The sequence below is a fragment of the Tauraco erythrolophus genome, chromosome 16 (assembly GCF_009769465.1).
Source record: "Tauraco erythrolophus isolate bTauEry1 chromosome 16, bTauEry1.pri, whole genome shotgun sequence".
NCBI classification, from domain to species: domain Eukaryota; kingdom Metazoa; phylum Chordata; class Aves; order Musophagiformes; family Musophagidae; genus Tauraco; species Tauraco erythrolophus.
Window position 1 is genome coordinate 2,429,942 of NC_141480.1, and position 24,885 is coordinate 2,454,826.

The 24,885-nt window shown below is 41.4% G+C and overlaps 1 protein-coding gene across 3 annotated transcripts in view; it reads left to right on the forward strand.

The window, feature by feature from the left end:
• RAPGEF6 (Rap guanine nucleotide exchange factor 6) overlaps positions 1-22,967 on the forward strand; it is a 129,068-nt gene extending 106,101 nt beyond the window's left edge. The window contains exons 22-31 of one of the 3 annotated variants that reach the window (XM_086621717.1): positions 532-655; positions 2,520-2,543; positions 5,172-5,392; positions 8,127-8,318; positions 9,794-9,928; positions 11,333-11,446; positions 14,766-14,991; positions 16,939-17,450; positions 20,244-20,555; positions 22,216-22,967. In XM_086621717.1, coding sequence (XP_086477843.1) covers positions 532-655; positions 2,520-2,543; positions 5,172-5,392; positions 8,127-8,318; positions 9,794-9,928; positions 11,333-11,446; positions 14,766-14,991; positions 16,939-17,450; positions 20,244-20,555; positions 22,216-22,241 — 1,886 coding nt within the window. In that variant the 3' untranslated portion in view covers positions 22,242-22,967. The remainder of the gene's footprint in view (positions 1-531; positions 656-2,519; positions 2,544-5,171; positions 5,393-8,126; positions 8,319-9,793; positions 9,929-11,332; positions 11,447-14,765; positions 14,992-16,938; positions 17,451-20,243; positions 20,556-22,215) is intronic. The other 2 variants (XM_086621716.1, XM_086621718.1) reach the window with 2 other exon arrangements.
• The last annotated feature ends 1,918 nt before the right edge of the window (positions 22,968-24,885 follow it).

Here is a 24,885-nt window from a genome sequence, read left to right on the forward strand (position 1 = left end):
CAGAACTATTTGAACTAATTTCAGAATGTGAACGCTGTTGATGTCAGTTCTATATTTGCATTTTTTTAACGTCTGTGCCAATGAATATGGGCATAGTTCACTTACTCCTTTTTCCTCCTACGAATTTCATAGAATTTCTAGGTTGGAAAAGACCTTAGAGATCATCCAGCCCAACCGTCCCTAATCCCCATTAAACCATATCCCTAAGCAGTTCATCCACCCTTTTCTTAAACACATCCAGGGATGGGGACTCAACCACCTCCCTGGGCAGCCTAAATGCTTGTTACAAGTAATGCTTGTTACTTTAGAAATAAATTAACAAGAGCATTGCTCGGTAGTCTGTGGGCCTGATTGTCATTTGTGTTTTGCCAGATTCTCCTGTTCTCTTGCTATTTTGATTAAAGAGTTTTGTCAATGGGGGGGCAGGGAGGGAGGAAGGGTAATGTGGGGGACTTGGAAACACATCGCTGGTTAAAAAAGTATTTCTTACTCTCTTTTTTTTTCATATGTGTGTGTGTTTTGCTTATACAGGAAATGATTCTAAAGTGGATGGCCTGGTAAATTTTGAGAAACTCAGAATGATTGCCAAAGAAATTCGCCAAGTTGTCCGAATGACCTCAGCAAACATGGATCCGGCCGTCATGTTCAGACAAAGGTGTGCAATTTAGAAAGACAGTAGGGTTGAAGGTGTCTTGGAGTGGGTAGGGATCAGGGCTTGTGTGTGTGTCAGTACGTTAATATTTCGGTGTGTAACTTACCATTGACATTTCCCATCAGAACCACAACCTTTGTCAAACTATGGCAACACAATTGATCCTTCCAAGACCTGGTTTTAATGACTACTAAACTAATTTGTTGTCTTCCAAAAGTGAAAAAGAATAGGTTCTAATTCTAGTGATTTATATTTTTGCTAATTAAAACGTTAGTATCAGTAGAATTTTGAGAGAGGTATAATATTAGAGAGGAAACCATATATATATATATATATACATATAAAAGCACCTAAATCACCCATGTATAAATCTAAAATGTTCCTTCAAAACAAAACTCCACTGGTAGCATATTAAAACCAAACAAAATATTTTTTTTTTATTTGTTCTAAATACATCTTGCTCCACCTACGTAATATTTGATATGTTCAGGCTGTAAGCAGGTAGAGGATGTTTTCTCGTTTTCTTTTTTCTTTTTTTTTTTTTTTGTTCTGATGCATGATGTCATCAGGCTCTGTGTTAACAAACTGCAGAATAAAAGCACTGTGATTTCTAATCCGGTGCTGATTAGCTCCAGGTTATATTTAGTGGAACTAGCGTATAGAGGTTTGGTTCCCTGTGCTCTTCCAGTGGTGAGGAGTCACAGACCATTGGGAATCTTGTCTGGTTTTTTGTTTTCAAGGCTGACTATCAGGAATCATAAGTATTTTCTTCAAAATTGGTCCAGTCGAGGTTTGAGACAAAAATGACAGATCTCTTGTCAGTGTTCTTTAAAGGTGGATTTGTTTCAGAGTGGGGATTCACCTTCGTCCTATTGGATTTGAATTAGCAAAATTTCCTTTTTAACATAAAGATGCAAAACTGCTTACTGATAAGTTAGGATTGCTTTTCAGAAGCTTTGGTGTTCACAGATGAAATCAGTCTATAACTAAATTTCCCTGCTGTCCCATGCACTTTCTAAGTCCTAATGAAGTCTAATCATTAAATGAATTTAATAGTAAATAGTTACCTTTAATATGTTTTTCAGAATTACAGAACACATTTTAATGACCGTAATTTAAATTATGCACACTGACATAAAATACTTAGGCATCTAATCCTAGAGATAGTGCCAAAGATTAAAAGAAAATAATTCCATGTTTTCACATCATTTATATTCATTTTCATCGCCTCTGGTGTTTGATCTATCAGTTTGTGTTATGAAGCACCAATAAATGCTTTTGAAGATTAAAAATGAACAAGAAAAAGATGTTTGTTAGTGGTAACATGAGACTTGCTAGCAAGTTCATTACCAATTAATATAAAGCATCTACTTTTTCAGAGTGTATTTGGCAACTAGCTTGTTTTCCAGCAAGCAATCAAGAGAAAACACCACCATAAACTTCAGTGCTGCTGATGATTTCTTACATGCTTACTGCAGTCCTAATGCAAAGAATAAATTACTTTAATCATGCTTTCTGCAGTAGGAGTAAGTTACACACTTCTCACTCGCTCTGTCAAAATCGAATTTGACTTATGGGAGATACTTAACAGGAAAATTTAACGTTTGTTTGGTTTTTAAATTTGCAGGTTAAAAATAAACAAAAAACTGATAGATGTTCTTCCATATGAAAGTATTTGAGCAAGTCCTGCCCTTGCATTCCATTAAAACATTGTGTTATTGTTTGAGAAGAATTTTGCTGTATAGAAATTTTTTCTTTTCTGTTCTTTCCTGTCTACATCTTTCTTCCTGACTCTCAACTGTTTTATTTTTTTCCTGTGCTTTTCTGTTCAAATACATGCTTCAATGTATATGGCTCTTGCTTACAGGAAGAAGAGGTGGAGAAGTTTGGGGTAAGTGTAGAGATGAATGCAACTAAGATAAATAAAGATTATGCAAATTTAACATACTGCATCCTCTTCGTTAGTGCATGCATCTAAGTACAGCATGCATTTTATTAACCCTGCAATACATACTTTTTGGAAAACAGGAATAAGGGGTTACAGCCAACGTTACACCGCAGCTATAAAAATCCTGAGTTGCTTTTGTGTACTAGATAAGTCATTTGATTTTGGGCATTATGCGGAAAAAAACCTGCTGTGCAGTTACATTGGAAGGCAAACTATTTTGGGAAATAAATAACTTGCTTTTTAACATGAAACAGAAAAGTTTAAGTGATTCTGCATTTTGAACTATAAGGACACTTTGAATCGTGATAATGATACCGTTGTTTCCACCCTGAAGTTTGAGTTCAAGCTTCAAAGTATTTATTTTTAGTATATGTTTAAAATATATTTCACATTTCATATATGGAAATCCTCATTGATTTCACTGGGATTGTGCAAGGACTGAGTAATGAAATGGCTACAAAAGAGAGTCCTGGGGTTGGCTAGTGGAATTCCTGACTGACACGGGGCAGTGACTTAAGGTGACGTCGTAGCTGTGTTTTATGCATTCTTGTGTCTATTTTTGCCCATAAACTGTTATCCATGTACCTGAGCCTGTGTGCCTTTGCACTTGGAAGCTCTGCTTCTTTTCATACATTGAGCATCTGGTTTAAAGCAGCTGTACTTTAGTGCGTGGGCATCTTACAGAGAGGATGGAGGCAGAAACACTCCCGGTGCTTTGCCCGCCCTGCGGCCGCTTCGCACGTCGCAGAGGAAGCCTGGTGTGGCAACACCAGTTGTCAGGCTCTTCTGTGCCAAGAATGGGTTTACCCCCCCAGCAGTGATGGGGACAGTGCCAGGAATGATGCTAGTTGAACTGGGGAGAGCAGGTTTGGATACTGGTCCCCAGTGCGAAATCAGCAACTCGGAAGATGCCCGTGGAGCAGGGAGAGCTCGACTGGCAGCATTGAGTGGTCAATAATCAGCGCACGGGGAGAAATGCCCAACTGGTCCCACCATAATTTCTAACCCTTGGGGTTACTGTGAACACCAGTGAATAAGGAAAAATCGTTTTTAAAGGAAATTGCATTAAATTGCTTAAAAAAGTCAAGTCCGGACTTAAAAGAAAAACAGTGTGCACATAAGCAATAAAATATTTATATCATTAAAAATAAATATAACGTAGTTTCCTGTTTCATTATATAATAGATATTAGCTTTGTTCTTATCCGTAGGAGATAGGAGTGCCCCCTTGGTTTAAACAGTCCAGCATGCCTTGTGCTGCTCTTTGCCTATAAGAACATTACTTTTTTATGTAATTAAGCTACAAATTTCTGCCAGTTTTTAAGCTCATATTTTCTCTTTGATTGACTTATTTAACATCTCTGAAAAAATTACAGTCAGCTGTTTTCCACCACTTCTTTCTTTTTAAGCTCAGTGTGCTTGATTCCTTTGACTTCCTCAAACAATATGTTTCATTCTGACTCTTTTAGCCTTTATGGCTCTTCTGTGCTGGAGGTTCTTTATTCTGCCACTTGATAAACATCTTTACAAATAGTTTAGCCTTTTAAAATCAACTTATTCTTCTGAATGTTTAAAAAAAAACCCACAATTAACAACTTTTAACAACTTTATTGACTGTTTCCATTTGAATTTATGTGTAATATATACCGTGATCTCCATTTATTAAAAAATGGATTAGGACTGGTGTGGCCATAGGAGTTTTGACAGTTGAACCAGAGGCGATGTATATATTTGAACTATACCAGACAAGTTTTTTGATCACTGATTCAGTGTGAATAGAAGTGATTGGCAGGGAGAGTAACTGATGTATGTGGACCGTTTGGGATTTATTTCTTTTTGCCTCAATTGCTGATAGAATTGGCAGCTCCATTAGGAGCATTGAGGAGCGTTGTCTTTCGTAGATGCAAATCCGTGCAAGTCTGGGCGCATGTGTCTATTATCACTGCCTGCCTGACTTTTGTTGGGATATGTTTTTTAACGAGCTGCTCTTCTGTGAATGTTTTTACTTAATTGGAGGAAAGTTAAGTGTGTAATATAATGTACTTTGTGTATTTAACATAATGTTTCCCCTAATTTAAACATTGTCAGAAGCTCAGTTTTCTAAGAGGACTACACCAGTCACTCGCTTCTGCACTCAGCTGAGTTGCAAGAAGTTTCTGTTGTAAGCCCGTCGCGTTCAGTGGGTACCTACCAAATTCCTTCCACCAACAAAGTCACCCAGTATGCCCACTCTGGCACTGTGCAGTGGAAGCAGTGTGGGTTTTGCAGAACAAGACGGCGATTCACTCGCAGAGCTGAGCGGGTACTTCACGCAGCGTTGCGCCTCGTTCTTGCTAGTTCCACACTTCCATATGCAGTCCTCTTCTAGACTCAAATTGCTGCTATCAGTTTTCCAGAATATTTTAAGACAAGTGTTGTTTCAATGCTGTTCATCTTTTTAACTCATTTGCATCAGCATGCACTAGCCCTAACTGAAGATTATTGGTATTAATCTGCTTTGGCGTGTGCTACTACAGCTCCTCGTTGGCGGGTGACAACTAAAAATTTACTGCTTTGCTCTTTTCTTTTCTAGATCTCTCAGCCAGGGCAGCACAAACTCGAACATGCTGGATGTACAGGGAGGTGCTCACAAGAAACGTGCCCGACGCAGCTCCCTGCTGAATGCCAAGAAGCTGTACGAGGATGCCCAGATGGCGAGGAAAGTGAAGCAGTACTTGTCCAACCTCAACGTAGAGACAGACGAAGAAAAGATCCAAATATTGTCACTTCAGTGTGAGCCTGCGTATAGCACTTGTAAGTACAGTGATCTAGAACGGTGGCGTGATCTATGAAACTTGTAAAAATCTTGTTCCTTCCCTAGAAATGCTCGTTTAAGATCTTCCTCTTCTCTCTTTAAGATAAAATACTCTAGTTAAAGTGCTTGTTTATCACTTCATGTACTAACAGTTTCAGCAAGCTAGCATTTATCTTCTGATCTTGGTTGAGCTCAGAAAACTTCAGTGATGTTTTCTATTTTGACCTTTAGTTCTTAAACTGTGTGTCTTTTCATCGGTCTGGAAGGAAATTCAATAGTACATTAGCTCTATTCTTGCCCTGCTGTCCTTGTACAGAATTAGGAAGGATAAAAGTAACGTTTACCATAGGAACAGCAAGAAAATGAAAAGAGACAAAATCAATATAGAGACTGCAATGGATTACAGCTTAGAATAAACCAAGATTGTTGAGAAGTTAGGTCCATATTGACTGATGGGATTGACATGGCTTAACGGTCAAAAATTGAGGGCTGCTGCAGGACAGTTTTTGTGTTTTGAAGTCCTGTGCAACTGTCTAACTCAACCAACTGTCATCTGACCTGCTGTCTTGCACAGTTCAGTAAATTCTTATTTAAAAAATGAGAAATGATAATTGCATTTTATTTTGATCCTTAGAGATTTTCACTTGCTTGAATGGTAGGTTTGCTTCAAAATAGAAGGGTAGCAACCTTGCTAGTCAAAGTAATGTTTCATGCTTCTCTGTTGTCCAAATGCAGCATTTTAAGTTTTTTTTTTGTTTAATTATGTTTTTTTGTCCTCAAATACTGTTTTGTTTTCGGTAAGCTAAAAGCATGACTAGGAGATGACATTTTGAAGATAAAATTTTAAGTCCTTCCCATTTTTCAATATTAAGAATGCAAATCCCTGTTGTTTCCTAGGGTGCCTTCCTATGCAAATTTTTGTAACGTTTCCTTTTAAGTAGCACCGATGTAGGAATTCTGGAAATGGCCATACTTGACTCTCTTTTTAAAAATGTTAAATTCTGTGTATTCACACTGGCCTTGTGCCTGAGGTCGCCAGAAATCACAGGTAGCTCTGAATAAAAATATGCACAGCATCATATGTTTCTAGTAGAGGTGTTCTGCTTGTGCTGTGTTCAGCCAGATATGTGGTAGCACAGAATGCTTCTACTTAGAGGTAACATCGTTGTGGTTTTTATGCTCTAACCACCTGAAACAATAAATTAAAGCATGTCAGGATGAACTCTCCATAGATGACCTATGTGCAAACAGTCCCATCCCTGGAAGTGTTCAAGGCCAGGTTGGATGAGGCTTTGGGCAACCTGGTGTAGTGGAGGGTGTCCCTGCCCATGGCAGAGGTGTTGGAACTGGATGATCTTTGAGGTCCCTTCCAACCCAGACCATTCTATGATTCTATAACAGGTGGCCATACTATGCCCAGGAGACAAACGCAAATGTTATGAGGTTGTTTTTTCAATTATTTTAAATAAATAATTTCAAATCTTGTTTGTACAGTGCTCGCCATAGATATTTGGAAGTAAAAGCAGGGAATATATACTGACTGTTTTACTCCATGTAGTTAAGCAAATCAAGTCCTCTTTTTCTTAAACTTCAGAAAAGGAAAATGAAGGTTAAGTGGATATATACAAATAAATCTATACTAGAGAGGCGTGTTATTGAAGTACCTATTTTTAAAAACTGAGAAAAACAAAACCAAAACAAAAAAAGAACACCCAGGTAATGGATCTGGTTGGGATTACACCTATAGTTTGCAGAGCTGGCAGGAAGGATGGGAGAGCGACGCGGAGCACAAGGGGACTGCTGAGCCCTTCATGGATTTTGTTGGGGTGGAGTGGGAGCACTGAACTGCTCCTGGGAAGTTCCTCCCTGGTGCATTTACCCACGTTTAAATTTTGACCAAGTAGAGAGGTGGTGGATGCTCCATCCCTGGAGACGTTCAAGGCCAGGTTGGACGAGGCCCTGAGCAACCTGATCTAGTTGGAGATATCCCTGTTCCTTGCAGGGGGGTTGGACTAGATGACCTTTGAAGGTCCCTTCCAGCCCTAACCATTCTATGGTTCTATGATTCTATGAATCGGGGAGCCTGGTACGTGGGTTTGCAGATGGGATGGTTTTTGTGCGTGTAGGTTTTTTTGCACATGAGCAGAAAAGCAGGAGGCACAGCTCCCCGATCTCCTGTCTCAGTTATAGGATTCTCCTGGCCTTTGCTTGCCGAAGGAATGAGCAGCAGTAATGCTGCAATCCAGACTTTTCCAAGGGGATTTAAGAAGTCAGATGGCCTTAACTTCAGAGTTTATTAATTGCTGTGTGTTTAAAGAAGAAACGGAATCAGTGTCCTGTGTTGTAAATCAGTTGTGCCACCTAGTGAAAGCTTTGATGCCAATTGCAGAACAACCATTCCTTCTCTGGCATGATGTAGTTTCGAAGGAGACATTGTTAATGCTTTTGCACCTTATGTAGAAACATCTAAAATACAGACTAATTGCAGAAACAAATGACATTTTTTCATAGAGTATCCCTATGACACTTCAAAGAGTTCAGATTTTTTAATGCCATTTCAGATAACAGGCTCTTCAGTGTAATGAGAAGATGTGTTTGGAATAGAAATGGTTTCAAATATGTTTTATCTGCCTCATTCCGTGGTTGCTTTGTCTGGATGGTTGTACTCGGAATGACCGTAATAATCCTGCAATTTGAAGTGCAAGATATTTATGTGCTACTTTTCCATAACAGTGACAAAGAATTTAAGTGAGAGAAGAGGAGCAAAATCCTCCGAAATGTCTCCAGTACCCATGAGATCAATTGGCCAAACCACTAAATCCCATCAGCATCAACAAAACAGGATGAGTCAAGTTCTGCAGGTTCCAACTGTGAATTTATACCCCAGTCGGAAAAAGGGACTGACAAAGGATCATGTCACGTTCAGTGAGTATCTTCAGTTCACCTGTCTGGAGAGTTTTATAGGTCAAGTAAACACGAGGGAGGACCTGTTTGTAGCTGGGAGGATTATTTGAGATACCATTGGGCTTCGTTTACTTTGTTCACTTTAAAGGAGCTGAAGCATATTACTGTGTTTTAAGAGTGTGCTGTTTACTTAGTCATTTGCACAATCTTTCACAACTTTTCTTAAAACAGCTAATGGTAAGGTGCTGTCTCCAAATATGCTCTTGCTTTGTCGCTTTTTTCCCCTTGAAGTAAAGAATATGTTCTAACTAAAGTGATCTTAATACTTCTCTCTTGAACAGATCAGATGTGCAGCGTTAAGTCTTTTACTGTATATTTCTGCCTTCTAAAGGGATCTTGCACAAACAGAGTACAACAACTTACAGCTTGTTTCTTTTCAACAACTTACAGCTTGCTTCTTTTCATGACAAAATGAAGTATAATATAATATATTATAAGTGAAATCATTCAAACAAGTCACAGACATTTAATGGGACACCATTATAATAGCATTATTGCCGAATGGAGCCATGTATGTTGTTAGCTGCTCCTAGTGAGCATCAATTTTTTCTGTCTCTAAATTTGCTCGTTGCAGAGCAGTATTCTGTATTAAAATGCTTTTGATCTATTTGCATAACTGTTGTATAATTTGAAAGCTACAGTTGTGGGTTAGTAAATAAAGTTAGCTGCAGTTAGTAAATGATACGGAATGATTCTGTGATCATCAATATCCATTAAAATAGCTTCAGAAAACAGTATATTGCAGCACATAACATAGTGTTTGCAGTCAGTGTTTATGTCAAGTATCCTCTTAAAAGCCTTGAGATGTTCCAGAAGCATTGCTGAGAGGTGTTTCTTCATTCCTCTGTTAAATGTTGGGTGCTGATCTAACAAACTATTGAGAACTCAACTCCTGGGCACTGTGTCCTCAGCAAGGTGCTCTAATAGCAAACAGGAAATACCAGATCTTCAGTTTGCGAAGTATGACGGTGCACTGGTTGTGCCAAACGTGCCAGGTTCCGTACAGTGCCCGTGAGGGCTGATGTGAGAGCTCCTGGTTGTAACATCTTGAACTGACTTGTTGACTGTCATGCAAATTGTTTTTAACACTGTCCCAACGGTGTCGTGGGCGAGGGTTTCCTCCAAGCTTTACACATTGCACAGTGTGTGGTCCTTAGCCAAACCCACGACTGGTGTGTGTTGCAGTGGTTCTGGTTGTGACCTGGGTGTTCCAACACGCTTCAGGTGAGCAGCCAGCAGGAGCAGTGGCCTCTGCTGTTCTGGTCCAAATTTGAAGTGGTGACTGCCTCCACATGCAGAATTCATCTGAGCATCTGCTCCTCTCTTTGCTGAACACTCCAGTAATTGTTCAACATGGTGCTTATTCGTAGTTTAAACAGATATCACCAAATTGAAAGAAGAATATTGTGCAGTACACGATTCTCTTGCTTTCGTAGGTACAGGCTCCCCGCAGAAGTCGTTAAGCTTGTCTGAGGAAGTAAGTAGTAAGAAACAAACAGATGACACTATGTCCATGGCATCTTCTTTGCACTCCAGCCCACCTGCTTCTCCTCAGGGCTCTCCACGCAAAGGTACGTGTGCTGCCTGAACGTCCACAGCACGCACGGCAGCATCCGTCTCGGGAACCCGTGCCTGTGCGGTGCTAAAACCAGGGTGGGCAGTGGCAGGGATATTTGTTGGCAATGACATGTAAGAGAAAGAGTAGTTCAGAATATTCGTGTCAAGAGTAGAATCATGTCTTTCTATGAATAGACATAGTTTTTCAATGTATTTATGTGGTTTGGCCTTAAAAGTCACCTACTATTTAAAAAGGAGAACAATTGTTTTCTTAAAAGCTGCTGAAGTGCTTCTGACAGAATTCCCAGTAGATCTTAAGTGCTGAGACCTGCCAGTGTATCAGTTTGGATTTAGGTGGCCACTTGTGAACGGGATTCGCAGACCTGGGGATTTCTGGAAGACGACAGTGTTGCACAGAAGCTGCGGCTGTCGAGGCTCCTTACGTTTTTGCCTGAGGCAGCTGGAATATCAGATGATGAGATGGAGCTGGAGATAAAATGATGTCACAGGTCTCCAGAACAGGTGGTTTTGATAGCTGCAAAAATAGGGCGTCCCTCGAAACCCTTGAGTCGCTATTCACTTTTTTGTTCTTGTGCACAGGGCTTTGTATAGGTCCCTGTCTATCATGATGCCCTGAGAATCCCTTTATTTTTGATGTCATCGTCTTAAAAGACCTGCCATCACTTCATCATTGGTCAACCTTGGATGGGAATTCATTTGGAATCTCTTAACACCACTTTGTAGTCAGCCAGTGGTCAGTGTCGAATGGTGTAAGGCATTTCTCTCTCCCTTCTGTGCTGCTTCTGACTCACTGACAGCCCAAAGCCACTGGCTCAGCATGGCATGGCACGGGGACTTACTGCATCTTCTCACCTCTGCAGAGGGAGATGGTGCTGGTCCGTCCACTTCTGCCTTCACAAGAGACTGTTTCCTTTAGGAGAATGCCACTCATTTTACTTAAACACAGCATTATGTTTAAGAAGCTTAATTACTCGAGTTGCCAAACTTACCTCCACCGAGATTTTTTGAGCATCGCTTATAAACGTGTCATTTTTGTTAACTTTCATCTGGTTCTTTGAAAATAATGTCTTGTTTCTTTGGGATTGTTTCATTGATTCAGCCTGCTTTCGGCATATTTTTAGCACTGATCTAGTTTGATGGAGGTGATCCGTACCCTGTTGTTATGTGTAGTGCTGACAGCTCATGGAACTAAAATTAGGTGCTTCACAGAGAGCAGGAAGACATAATTTTAGGCACGAACACATTCCACTTAATCTTAGATGTCGTTTTCTTTTGAGCTATACGCAAGTGATATGCAAATAGGGTTGAAGAAAAAAATCTTTTGAAACCAGGACGTTATTTTTGCTGTTATTTATCTTGTTGCTCACCAAGATCTGCCTGTGTGTTCTTTGTTGTAGTTGGTAACATCCAGAGGTCAGATAACTGCAGTCAAATGAATCTCTCTGGCTCTTCCTCCTCGCTGGCCAGTGAAACCAGCAACAAGAACAGCGGACAGCGCAGCTACGGAATAGGTGGGGCTTATTTACAAAAGAAAATTTGGATGATTGTCAAAGCAAGAGACAGTTCTGACGTGAGCGAAAAAAAGGGAGAAAGAGAGGATGAGAGTGAAAAGGCAGAAGCTGAGCGTGAGCACAGGAGAACGCAGAGACCCTGGTTTAGAAGACTTAGGGAAAGAAGCTTCTCCAGGGAAAGAACAGCTTTTGCAGCAAAAAGGGAAGCAGAGCACAGTGAAGCCTCAGAAGGGAGTGAAAACCAAAAGGAGAAAGACAGTGATGCTCTGAGTACAGCAAGTATCTATAGCAACAGCAACCTGTGGACATCCTACTGCCTGTGCATGAAGTCTAGAAAGAGGAGGAAGACTATATGATGTATTTTTAGAAGAAAGACACTGATGTCCACTTTGCATCAGATATACTGATTTTATCTGAGTGACTTTTAGCGTTATTCATTGACATGTTGAAGCTGTTCAATGTGCTTCCCTTCCAGATATTTGTGTCAGTTATTTGTAGCTAATCACCCTTACAGCGCAGTGAAGACAATAATGTGAAGTTTAGAAAATCAAGGAGCAGGTACAGTGGCAGATCTGTTACTTAGTGTTTCACAAGCACCAATGAAACAGTAAGTTCTGCAACATTCTATTGATTAGACTCTAGATAGTCCCTCGTATGATGTAAATCAATTGTAAATTGAGTGCTCATTTCCAGCGTTGGTGTATATTTGTGTTGGTCACATCATCTTCTGCCAGCCTTTTCAGCCCAGCTGAAGCCTGCATTTAGTCTGTTTTTGTACATGAGCTGTTATTTAATGACTCAGCTTTCAGATAGTGTTAATCTCTTTAATGAAGAGGAGTCTTTTGTTCTCCAGGTCTTTGAAGTTCTTGAAGAGTGTCTTAAAATTAAGACACACTTGTGAGAACGTTTCTTAGTGTGGTATGGTTTCATCAATTTTAAGGAGTCCATTAGACCAAGTAAAGAATTTGAGGTATTAATTCTTGTCAAAGGAAAGGAAACTGAAATTTAATCTTAAAAATGCTGTTCTTGGATACGTATTTTTCATTCATAAGGTTCAAGTCTTTAGTTTGATAATATTGATATTCAATGCTCATATTTGCTCATAAAATCTTACAGCAGTAGTCAAGCTTAAGCTGTGAAACCTCTCAAATTACGAGCTGTATGCTCAGTGGCACGTATGCCCATGTCTCCAGATGCCATATTATATGACCTCCGTGTTTTTTACGGACTTAATGGCATCAGTCTTCTGTATAAAGTTGTGTGTATCACTGGCATGGCTTTTACGCTGTGCCTGGTCATTTCACATTTTCACCAAATGATGTAAATATATGATGGTCCAACTCAAAGGCACATGTAGATAGAAACGAATGAGAAGTTGAATGATGGGCAGGAATTCGGGAAAAAATACTTACCTGAGAACTGTGTCAACAGTGTATTAATATGGTCTCTTGTAAAGAAAGACCATGTTTTAATTAGTTTGCAGATGCTCGTTTACCTATACATGAAACAGTTGATGATCCAGTATTTTCAAATAAAGGTTCTAATTTTGTAATTTTATGCATGTAATGTAAGGCATATCATACACTGTTCCCTCCTGGTGAAGGCAGGGATATATTTCCTGGCATGCAGTGGATTTGCTATTGAGAAACCCACTGGGAACTTTAAAAAAAAAAAATTATTATTTAAATTAAAAAAAAAAAACAACCCACCACCACAGCCATTACTCCAAGACGTTTTGCCCTTGGATAGAGGGGAACAAACCACAACTGTGAGCCAGAGAGTTACTGGAGGCAAAACGTTCTGCTTTTTTTTTTAATTTTAAAAAAACAAACAGATTTAACAGACACCTCCTGATTTTGTTGCCTATGACACAAGAGAAAGAACTTTGGTCTGCCCATAAGGTCATGCATGGACTTATCTAAAGAGATGAGAGAGAAGAGAGCTTGAAATCTGAACATCCTCAATTTACTGCCGCAACTGAAGGCACATAAATCTATGGGACCTGATGGGATTCATCCCAGGGTGCTGAAGGAGTCAGCCAGTGTTCTTGCTCAACCTCTCTCAGTTATTTGTCAATGATCTTGGGGCTCTGGAGAAGATCCCAGTCAACTGGTAGGTAGGAAATGTTATTCCAGTTTTCAAGGAAGGCAAGAAAGAAGACCCTGGTAGTGATGAGCCTGTCAGTCTCACTTCAGTGCCAGGTAAAATGATGGAGATGATTATTCTGGGAGTTATGGAAAAACGCTTGAAAGACAACATGGTCATGAGTCAAAGCCAACGTGGGTTTGTGTCATACATTGCTAACTTTTAATATCTTTTTAAGACAAGATTACCCACCTCAAAGGCAAAGGGAAGGCAGCAAATGTGGGTGTTTGGGATTTTAGCAAAGCTTTTGATACTGTCTCGCACAGTATCCTCCTGGGCAAAATGTCCAACATGTACACAATCCTGTGGGTGAACAGTTGGCTAGAAGGGTCAGTCCCAAGGAGCTGCAGTAAATGATGTGGTGGGCAGTCACTGGTGGTGGTCCCCAGGGCTCAGTTTTAGGACCAGTGTTCTTCAATGTTTTTATGGATGACCCGGACACAGGGAGTCGAGCGCACACAAGTGAATTTGCTGACAATCTAAATTAGGAGGAAGGTAAGCCAAGCAGAAAAAACAGATTATTTGTTTTGCTCTGAAACTGGTGAGGTCTTCAGCTGTTGCCCTTCTGCGGGAGCAATGCTGGTGTCTGGTCCAGCTCCTGCCAAAGTTGTGTTTCCCATTTTTGCTTCCTGCTCTGTTAATTTTGGAACAGATAACAAAACTGCAGTGGACCATATGGCCAATCCCTGAGTGCTAATAGCTGGCTTTTACCTTAGTCAGCATCTCCTCATCCACTGCCAAAATTTTTTTTTTTTTTTTTTTTTGAGTCTCACACGACAGTAGGGCAGAGGGATAGTGGGAAATACACTGCATTTATACAAGAGGACTCAGTGTTTGCAGAATCAGAAAGACCTGATATATCCACCCACTATTCATGCTGTAACTGTTGATCCCTGGTTATGTAGGTACAACCATCTGGTCTGGAGAGTAGTGGAGTTGCAGGTAGGTTATTGGTGTCACCAGAGTTACATTAATACGTCAGTGCCAGATGCTGCTAGATGCTAAAAGCTTTAGTACCCTAAAAACTTCAGTGGACTGATTGTATATAAAAAGGATTTGATTGTTTTTAATTCTGAAATATCCTTGCTGAAATGTGTGTGTCAATACTTCGTCGTCATACTTAGCAAACTTGAATTGCTCTTTGACTGTGATGTTCTCTTCTCCTCTTCTTCAGGCTACGCCCTCATACCTTCCACTAAATCTGATAACTTCTCAGACTCCAGTCACAGTGAGATTTCATCCCGGTCCAGCATCGTGAGCAACTGCTCAGTGGACTCCATGTCAGCAGCGCTGCAGGACGAGAGGAGTTTGTCCCAGTCTCTCATTGTGGTGGATTCGGGGGGGACAGAGAGGAAAGAGCATCCTCAGCCGCTGACTGACTACGGCCAGCCGTGCCCAGGGTAAGATGCAGCTGGTTTGGTCGGGCTCGGTGTCCTGGTGTCAGGACACAGGTATGGACTCTGCTGTGGTTATGCTCTTGTCAGACTACTGGCTGCTCTCCATGGGATGAGCTTGTTTTCCTGAGAAACTTCCAGTATTACTTGAGTATGCAACAGCTTGTTCCCATCGGTGGGGTTCAGGTGGACGTTTCTTGCAGGTGACTGTGAAGATGTTAAAAGCTGGGATGATACTTAACAAATTGCTTCTTAGTGAGAGACAGCAGAACAAGAATGGGATGTTATCAGTTCTCTCTGAGTCAGCAGGGCCAGCCACTTAACATACTCTAATGTGATTTTTAAGGATTTTTGTTGTTACCATTTGTTACTTAGGCAGGCTGGAAGCTTTCTGCCACTGTCTTCCTCAGAGTTTCCATGCACAAGGTCTTGTTACTTTAGTGCCATGAGAACTTGTCCTGAGATGATGCTTTGAACTGGAAATTTTTGATTTTGTCTTACTAGAAGTTAAGCCTCGACCCGTAATATTTAATATGTAGGAATCTTCTTGGAATAGCATCTGTCCTCAGATGTTGTGGATTCAAGTAAATGAGAGATGCTCCTTACATTTCTAATTTTTACAGCTCATCTCTAAAGCAGTATAAGGTTTTTGTGAATAAACTCTATAAAGAGCTGTATGTTGCTTCTGTATAATTGATTATAACACACCAGTGTTCTGTGGTGTTCTCTCCTCTGTAAAAAAGCTTATTAGTGGGTGCTTTGCTAAAGTGGTGCAGCTCTTAAGAAATTAGTGATTTGGTTTATTTCATTGGGCTAAAATGGGAATTTAAAGGTGTGCTTCATAAACTGACTTAATTATCTTTTCTAAAAGGCACAGCACGTGCTGAGAACACGTTTAGTCAGAACAGTAGTGGTGTGTTGAGCGAAATGGCCCTTCATACTGGTTGGGAAAAGCCACCTTCAGCGGTGGCTGAAGTACAGTGGGTCGCACCAGGGATGCTGCTGCGCTCTGAACTCGCTCTTCTCTTTGCAAATTAAAAGCAGATTTGTCATGGCTTGTGGTTGTTCTGTTCTGCCTTAGTTTCAGTGGGTTTTCGAGGGAAGAAAGCAGTTTTTATGCTGGAACTTCTAAAACAGAAAAGCAAGGGGGGAAAAAAAAAAGTTGTTTGCACATATCTGAGAAATGTTCTTTGATTTCACAACGTGTCGGTAAACTGCTCAGGAATAGTGTTGAATTTTAATGTTGTGCTGTCCATGCATTTGTTAACCAGAAATAGTTAAGACACTTGAATAATGTCTAGCAATTGTAACTTCATGTATTCTAAATTCATGCAAACTGGCTGTACTTCCCTCCTCCCCCCCCCTTAATTACCTATTGACAGTGATTAGAGCTTTTAGCAGCCGTTTCTTTAAACGACTTTGTGCTTGGGTTTCAGAATCTGTCACTCCAGCTCCCACAAATGTTATTTACGCCCAATATTTCCAAATGTTCTTGAAATACAACTATCTCCACTCCGTCTAAACAACTTGATGTTGCTGCCAACGAAGGGGTTGGGTTTTATTCTAGATATTTATTTTGGTTTCAGTTCATTAATGAAAAAGGTGGTGGTAGGCTGAACCTGGGAGGTAATTCCTGCCTTCGGTCAGGCACTGTCTTGCTGTGGGTGATGTAGGAAAGCTGCAGTGGACCAGAATTGTACAGATCTGGGGTCAAGCCTGTAAATGCCTGTTGCAGACTTGTTATTCCCAAGGGAATAACCACCTGTGTGCAGTAATGTGTCGGGAATAACGGTGTCTCATGTCAGTGCTCCCATGCGCCTTGACCTTCCTGCGTACCTGTTGTAAAACCAGAGATGAGTTGCCTTTAAAACCAGGTAGTTGTCTCTGTGAGTACGTCACTCTTATTTTACAAGGTGTATTTTTTCCTGCTTTTCTGTTGGTTTTCACCTGCAGCTGGTCAATCACGAGGCCCGCTCTCATCCGAGGGATGGCCTTCACGTCCTCCATGAGCAACGAGGAGATCTCCCACGAGCACATCATGGTGGAGGCAGCAGATAGCGGCCGGGGGAGCTGGACTTCATGCTCGAGTAGTTCTCACGACAACTTCCAGAATATCCCAAACCAGAAGAGCTGGGATCTCCTCAATTCTTACCGTCACACCCAGCTGGACGGACCTATAGCCGAAGTCGATCCCACAAACTGTTACTCCGAGGAGGCTTATTTGTATTCCGAAGCCTTTTCCAAAACCAACAGGCAGTCGAAAGGTGGCACGGAGCAGGATCAGTCTCGGCAGAGCTGGGCCTCCTCCAGCTCGCTGTCAGACACCTACGAGACAAACTATGGGACCATTAAGCGGAGGGGGCTGGAGACCTCCACAGCAGAGCAGACGGAGGTTTTGGACTCTAAAGCGGGCGCTGATACAACTTACAAAACTGTTACTTCGAGCACAGAGAAGGGCCTGATAGGTAAGCCAAGCCAACAGCTCTTGGAAGCTTCTACATCTGTTTTTCGTTGCGATATTAAGTTGTTAAGAAATGGCATCAGCAGGTCTCGGGGCTGGATGGCATGTTAAATTCAGCTTTACGTGTGGGTTTGATCAGAACACTACGCACACGATGTGTTTTCAAGCCACCTTCTTTTGCATTAGGAAGGTTGAAATAATAAACCAGCACACTTCCCAGTCACTGTACGGGTCTGCGGGAGAGCTGTCTTCATGAAAACGTCAGGCAGTTCCTCTCAGTAGTATGACCTTTTATTTTTTTGGACGATTTTGGAAACACTCACCACTGTAGACGTTCCTCTGGCAAGGAGCAACGAGCATGGCTTCTTGAAGTCCATATGATACGGACTTTTCCATGGACCTGAGAGGGAATAGCATGATGGTTGAGTGGTACAGAGCTCTCCCACCTCTCTGGAGCTGGGACACCTCAATTCCACAGGGCTTTGGTCTTTGGAAGCTCCTGTCTATCTTCGCTGTGTTAAACTGCTATTTATTTAGTTATACAACTGCAGTTTGGCTACACATAAAAGGGGAAAAACTTAAAATATCTTTTCAAAGATGGATAGTTCTGCCGAGCAAGATGTTCTTTCCCTGTCCTAGTGAGTTTAGCAGCCAAAACTAAAGGAACTGGGTTAGGAACAAGATAAAACATGGAATGCAAAGCTTTCTAGACTAAGTCAAGGGTGCAGCTGAAATGCAATTTAATTACTGACTAGATTGCTTGAGGGGTTTATGTTATCAAAGGTAATTGCCTGAATAAACATTGCGTGTAGGATGGAGGTCTTGGATCGCGTTCCTCCTTGTTGGCTTTGTAGAAGAAAGGCAGTGTGGTGGAGCCTTGCAAGAAAACTCACTCACAGCTCACTGCTGTGGCTTCCCTTAACCACTGGGTAGAATTTCACCCCATTCTCGTTATGATGTGGATATTTGAGTCATCAGCTGCTTGGGAAGGAGGGTTCCTTGTGAAAGGTGGGTGACAGAATTATGGATGCTTAAGGGCTCTTAGAAAGTTTTATTTTGATAGAATTCGAAAAATATTATGAATCAGAACTTCACAAAAGGGCACGTTACTCTTACTTTTGTTACTACAGTAGGCTAGATAGGAGTTCTAGGAAGCCTGAAGCTTTCTTCTTTAAAGGAGAATATATCCATCTTCATCAGTCCTTCTGCAAAGCCAATGAAGACCAAAGGTGGGGGTTTTGCTCAGAGGACCCAGCCCTTCTCCATCCCTTCAGGGAGAAGAAAGCCTCCTTTGCTTCCCCTGCTTTCTTGTCAAGGCGCAGTTAAATGCTGGTTAAATGAAAACTGTTCCAGTTAATCGGTATAAATCTCTGCCTGTACCCACATCGTATCTGCTATAACCCTGACTACCTCCATGGAATTTTATTTTCCTGTAAGCCCAAACATGTACTGAGGCCATCAACTACCAGCACCCAGAATCTCAGAAGTCCACAACACAATCAGAAATACTCCTTCATTTTCACCCTTTCACGTTCTTGTAAGATAAGCAAATACTACAGTTGCTGAAATAAATGAAACTGCAATAAACATCCAGTGTTTAAAATATATCCACAAGGAGAATGCAAATTCACTCAACTAATTTTTAAAACTGATCCTAGCTTTGAGACTCTCCTGTTGCAACATGCACATGGGAAAAGCCCAATTTAACATGCGCATGAGCCCCAGACCTGGGGGCGGGTGGGAGGGGAAAGAACTTAAAAAAAGTGAATTTTGGGTTGAACTGCCGATGATCGGGGAAGGAAACTACGGACATGATAAGCTGTGTTTACTATTAAAAAATGCAAAGTGACAAATGCAGGCTCTGTATACAGTTTGGCTCCCAGGAGCAGTTCATGTGATACTAAGGGGTTTTTTTCTTGCTATAGTATAGCTGGTTGGATGGTTTAAAGTCTTACTACACTTCCAGTACTTAAAGGGGGCCTACAGGAAAGCTGGAGAGGGACTTTTTACAAGGGCATGTAGTGATAGGACAAGGGCCAATGGCTTTAAACTGAAAGAGGGCAGATTTAGATTAGAAAAAAGGAAGAAATTTTTCACTCTGAGGGTGGTGAGGCACTGGAACAGGTTGCCCAGAGAAGCTGTGGCTGCCCCATCCCTGGAATTGTTCAAAGCCAGGTTGGATGAGGCTTTGAGCAACCTGGTGTAGTGGAAGGTGTCCCTGCCCATGGCAGGGGGGTTGGAACTAGATGATCTTTGAGGTCCTTTCCAACCCAAACCGTTCTATGATACTATGAATTGATGCAATGATGTTTTATTATAATGAATTTCTGTTAAGCCACTGATGGGTGACCAAGTGGATGTTGTTGGAAGTCAACCAACAGTTCTTCCGATGGGATGCTGGCACTAACTTTGGGCGAGTTGCCTTAATTGCTTCTCACTCCGTTTTGCAGCCCGTAACGGAGCGTGGCAGCAGGCTGAGCCGGCAGCGTGGCCGTGCGGGCGCTCCGGCCGTGCCGTAGAGCTGCTCCGCGTCCCGCGGCGGAGTGATGCCGCAGGAGTAGGGACTATAATGAGCACTGCAATAGCAAGCTGAAGGTAGAGGAGGTTGTAGTCTTAAAACAAGTAGAAAACATAAAATGAAAGCATAAAGATCTGCTGCTGTCGTTATAACCAGTGTTTCTGCATTTGCATTTTGTTATCAGTTTCTGTTTTGCCATTGTAACATTTCATGATTTTTTAACGTTTTGTTTCCTTTGTTTTCTTCTTTAACATTTCCATTGCTTATTTCTTGTGCCAGTGTACTGTGTCACCTCACCTAAGAAGGACGATAGGTATAGGGAGCCACCGCCCACCCCTCCGGGATATATGGGGATTTCTTTAGCGGACATAAAGGAAGGATCGCCCCACCACCCACACCTAAAACCTCCAGACTATAGTGTGGCAGTGCAGAGGTCAAAGATGCTGCACAGTGACCTCTCTAGACTTTCATCAGCTTCTCTCGGTAGCGAACCGGTGGCCTGTATCTCATCGAAGATGCCTCAGTGGCATAGTCGGCAGCCGTCCAAGCCCAATCTAGCAGATATGACTGGCGCAGATAGTGAAGAGGATGGTATGTGCAACACCTGGCTCGGTAGATGTTAAGTGAACTGCTGTGTGAATCTGGTCTGTGCAGTGTTTACTTCGCAACGATGTTCTGGGCTTTCTCTTGGTCATTCTCGGAGATTAAAATTCGATTAATCTCTGAATATACAAATCCGTTTGTATGGCTGTATACACATGCCTATATGTATGCATGTGTATACATGTTTAAAAAAAAAAAAAAGAATGCCTTCCCTTCAGAAAAAGCATGTTGACACCGAACAGACTTTAAATTATATGCAAATAATCATATATATATATATAAATATACATATGAGATCTCCCAAAGCACAACTGAGACACTTAAGAGCATGTAGATACTACTTTATTTCTTTAAAATCTGTCCACTCTCAGTGGTGATGATGACTTCAAGGGACACTGTCAGGCTACAAAGGACACGCAGAAAAACTCCAGCCTTTTTGGGTTGGTTAACTGCTGTCCTGCTGGTTTAGGATGAGCGTCAGGATGATGACCTAAAACGAGTATTTTGAAGATGGATTTGGTGGGTTCTTGTACAACTCTTGTTTCACCTTTGTATTCTCACATGCTAGCGTTAAGCTGCCTTATTGCTCAACAGAGATTTCTGGAGATTGGGATTAAAAACAATACACAAAATAAGTGTGTTTCTGTTCTTCTGAAAAGTGCATTTGATAAAACCTGACTTCTCAGCCCAACTTGGCCTGGCAGTGTCTCTTCCAGTTAAACTCTTCATGATCTTGTTTGAAGCAACAGCCAACGCTGCCGAGCACGGCGTGATTTGGGTGACCAAAATGCAAGAGATTTTTCTGAAAAAGACTGCTCTTACGTTGTGTCAAAACTAACTTCAAGATAGAGGAATTGCTACTTGATTGTTTATCTGCTGATTTGCTTGCAATACCTGTGTGCTGATGTGATCTCTCTGTACCCTCTGCTAGTGAACTCGTTTTTTTACTAGAATCTTGTGGTCGTTTCCTTCAATTTCAGTCTGGCTTAAAATGAGCGTGGATTTAGATGAAAACAATTTCTGATGCAAAATGATCCTATTCTGGCCCTTTGAAATACATAAAGAGTATTTAACATATATATTAGTACTGCATTTCAAACTTAGGGTAAAATGTAAAGTTGCCCAGCATTAATTCAGTTGTGATATTAAATGTTTTTGATGTAAAAATAAGGAAGGAATTGCTTCAAACATTTTAATCCGAATTTTTCTAAACTAAATTTAACCATACACTTTTTAGATACACCTATTTTACTATTTTTAAAGTGCCTGGTTAATTTTATTTGGAATACAAATGCTCACTGCATGTTGGAAAGTAATTTACTGGCTTTCCTCCCAAATCAGTAGCTTTTGGGATATTGGGAGCTGCATGCTAATGATTTTCGGAAGATCTGGAGTTTTCTGTTTCGCAACACGTCATTATTGTATGATATCATGCCTCAGTCTAATTGAGGGTTTGTTGAATGGTGATGCTGAATATGTTGTGGTCGATCATTAAGAGAGTGAAAACATCACGATGAAGTGGTGAAGCCTTCACAGCACCACTGTAACCAAATAACTGGGTACTGTTCTGTACCCTCTGCCTCCAAAGCAGGGGACCGAGGGAATAATTACTCTTTTTTTTTCTTCTGGTTTTTGTTTTGTTTTGCAGAAGACGAACAAGTATCAGCAGTCTAACCGTCGGGCTGTTTGTGTGAACCGCTTCACGCCGCGGGGGATGTGGGGAGAAGGACCCCACGGTTCTGTTGGCCAACGCTAACAACTTGCTGCTGCTCACCTCGGACGTTGCGTTTGCCTCTGTCACGGACGAGATGGAACGGGCTGGGTTACATCTCTCTACCTTACTTCATCCCACCACCACCTAAGAAACCTATTTCTGCCTGGGAAATAAAAAGCCGTTTCCAAGGAGCCTCCACTGACTACCTGGATACCGACATTGGTATCTGGAGCTGGACCAGGCTTCATGCATTCGGGAGGACCAGTTGTCACCACCACCTGAAACTTGGAAGCATTCTTCAGTATGATACCATATAACCCTTCGGCAGATTTCCATCCTCGTTATTTTCTACATGATCGTTATAAGTCTAAGAGTGTTATTTTATGAACTTTTAAAAAAAAAATATATCAAAATGTCAGCAAAAGCGAAGGACGTTGCTGCAGTATCTGAAAATAATTTATTAATTTAAGGGTTTTTTTTTTTGATGGGAATTTCCTTTATTTGTGTTGGGAGTGCTCTGGTTGGCTAATATAAATGTTTGGTCAATGTGATGGTAAATTAGCTACGCAGAAACTGTGCTCTCAAACACAGAAAACTAGAAATGGGACGTGATCAGATGCAGAAATACCTGGATGTTAGAGTGGTTTTAGGTTCAATATCAATAGAGCACGAAGCCCCGCAGGCAGCCCTGCCGTCTGCCGCTCCCCTCCTTCCCGGACCCAGCAAAATCCCTCTGCCCTTGAAGGATTTTTGGAAATTTTTTAGCTGCCAGCCAACTAAGGCAATAGTTGGTTCTCTCCTGCCCTAGTAAGGAGTCATTGGAGAGGTGGGAGCCGTAGCTCCCGCAGCTGTTAGGGGAGTTTGAAGCTTTCCCGAAAGAGCTTTAACTGGTTTTTGCCCTGCAGAGCTCAGCATGCAAAGCGTGCTGCTAGAAACCAAACCCAAACCGTGTGTTGTGGCTTCTAAGATCATCCCACGCGTTCTGGCCTTTTCCCAGAGTTGCACAGGATTTGGGTGCAAAGGTTATCTTGAAAAAATAAAGTAAAATTATAAATCACCTTCATTTCACAGTAAAATTTGTGAAACTGAGTATTAAATGACATAATGCTTATGTAAGAGTATAGTGCATTTTATGATGGGTTAAAAACCCTGTTGTGTTCATCTGGGAAACACAGATGATCTCAAAAGGTTTTGGTTTTTAAATCCTAGGGTAAAAATCCTGGTGGTGTTGATGTCAATGACAGTTTTGACTTGCAGCCAACCAGTATTAACACGTGATCCTCCAGTTTGACTGTTGTCAAATAAATTGTTTGATTTTTGCTTAGCCAGCCAGAGCGCAGAGGGGTAAAACTGGAAATACCTGCAGTTTCTTTCTTTCTTTCTTTCTTTCTTCTAGCACATGATCCTCCATTCTAGTGTTAAAATTGGACATGAATGTGTGAATATGTATTTAAACATTTAATTGTAAATCTTTGTTGTGATGTTTACAGCCTAAGCTAGAAAGATGATGTTTGTCCTTTTTACAGTGCCTCAAAAATGATTTCTATATCCCTAGTTGTGAAGAGCTTTAAGGTTGGTTTGTATTTTTTTTTTTTTTTTTCCCCTGTCTGTGTGCAGGGGGTGCGAGGTGAATGCAACGTTTTCTGAAACCGTCACAAGTACCAAAAACAACCCAGAGCCTTTGATGTGCTTTCCCCACAGCAGCCTGGGACTGGTACTGCTGGGTGAACGTGTAGGACCAGCCCGTGTCCACCTTGGTAGCGGTGCCAGGTTCCGTGTCAGCGTGTGGCTGGAACTCCCCCGTGTTGATGGGAATTCGGAGCACGTAACCGACCCGCGATGCTGGGGAGGGGATGCTGAATTCATAACTTAATTGGTTGGCTGTGTGAATTTTTGGCACAAGTTTCTGAGGAGTGCATGGCTGAAAAAAAGATGGTAAAGATCGGTTGAGGTATATCATGATAAATTAATTTTCCTTTTTTTGAGGCCTTAATGAATATAACGAACCTGCACAGGCCTTAATGGGTAAAGATTAATGTAAGTGTCAAAGCAATGCAGGGCAGAGCGATTATTTTCAGCTCATGTAATGTTGAGAATATAACTGTTAAATTGATGTTTTTGTGGGATGTAAATCCGAGTCCTAGCAATCCCACCGTCAGCTGTAGTTGCTTCTGTAGTGAACTTCTCCGTGGAGTGTGCAACAGGCTGCGTGTTTCATCGGAAAACCGTCAGTGTCGTGCCAGGTAAATTAAATCACACCATTCCCATCACCTCGGGTGTTGAGCTGTAGTTTACTTCAGCCTGTTGAACAAAAGTCTGAGGGATAAGGGGTTGTTACTCAAGTGACTTCCTTTTTCCCCAAAAACCCGACAGTGCTGTCTTTGAGGATACGGAGAAGCTCGAATACGGGTTGGGGTCTCCTCTGGCAGCCGTAAGAGCAGTTGAATAAATCACCCCCCGAAACGTGGTGTTTGCACATCAACAGCATCCGTCGGTTCTGCAGGGCTTTTCCGGGCGCTGAAAAGTTTGTAAAGTGAGTGAAAGTCTTGCTAATCATATTTTCCTACTATCCAGTACAGCTGGTGTAAATAAGTCACCCATGAG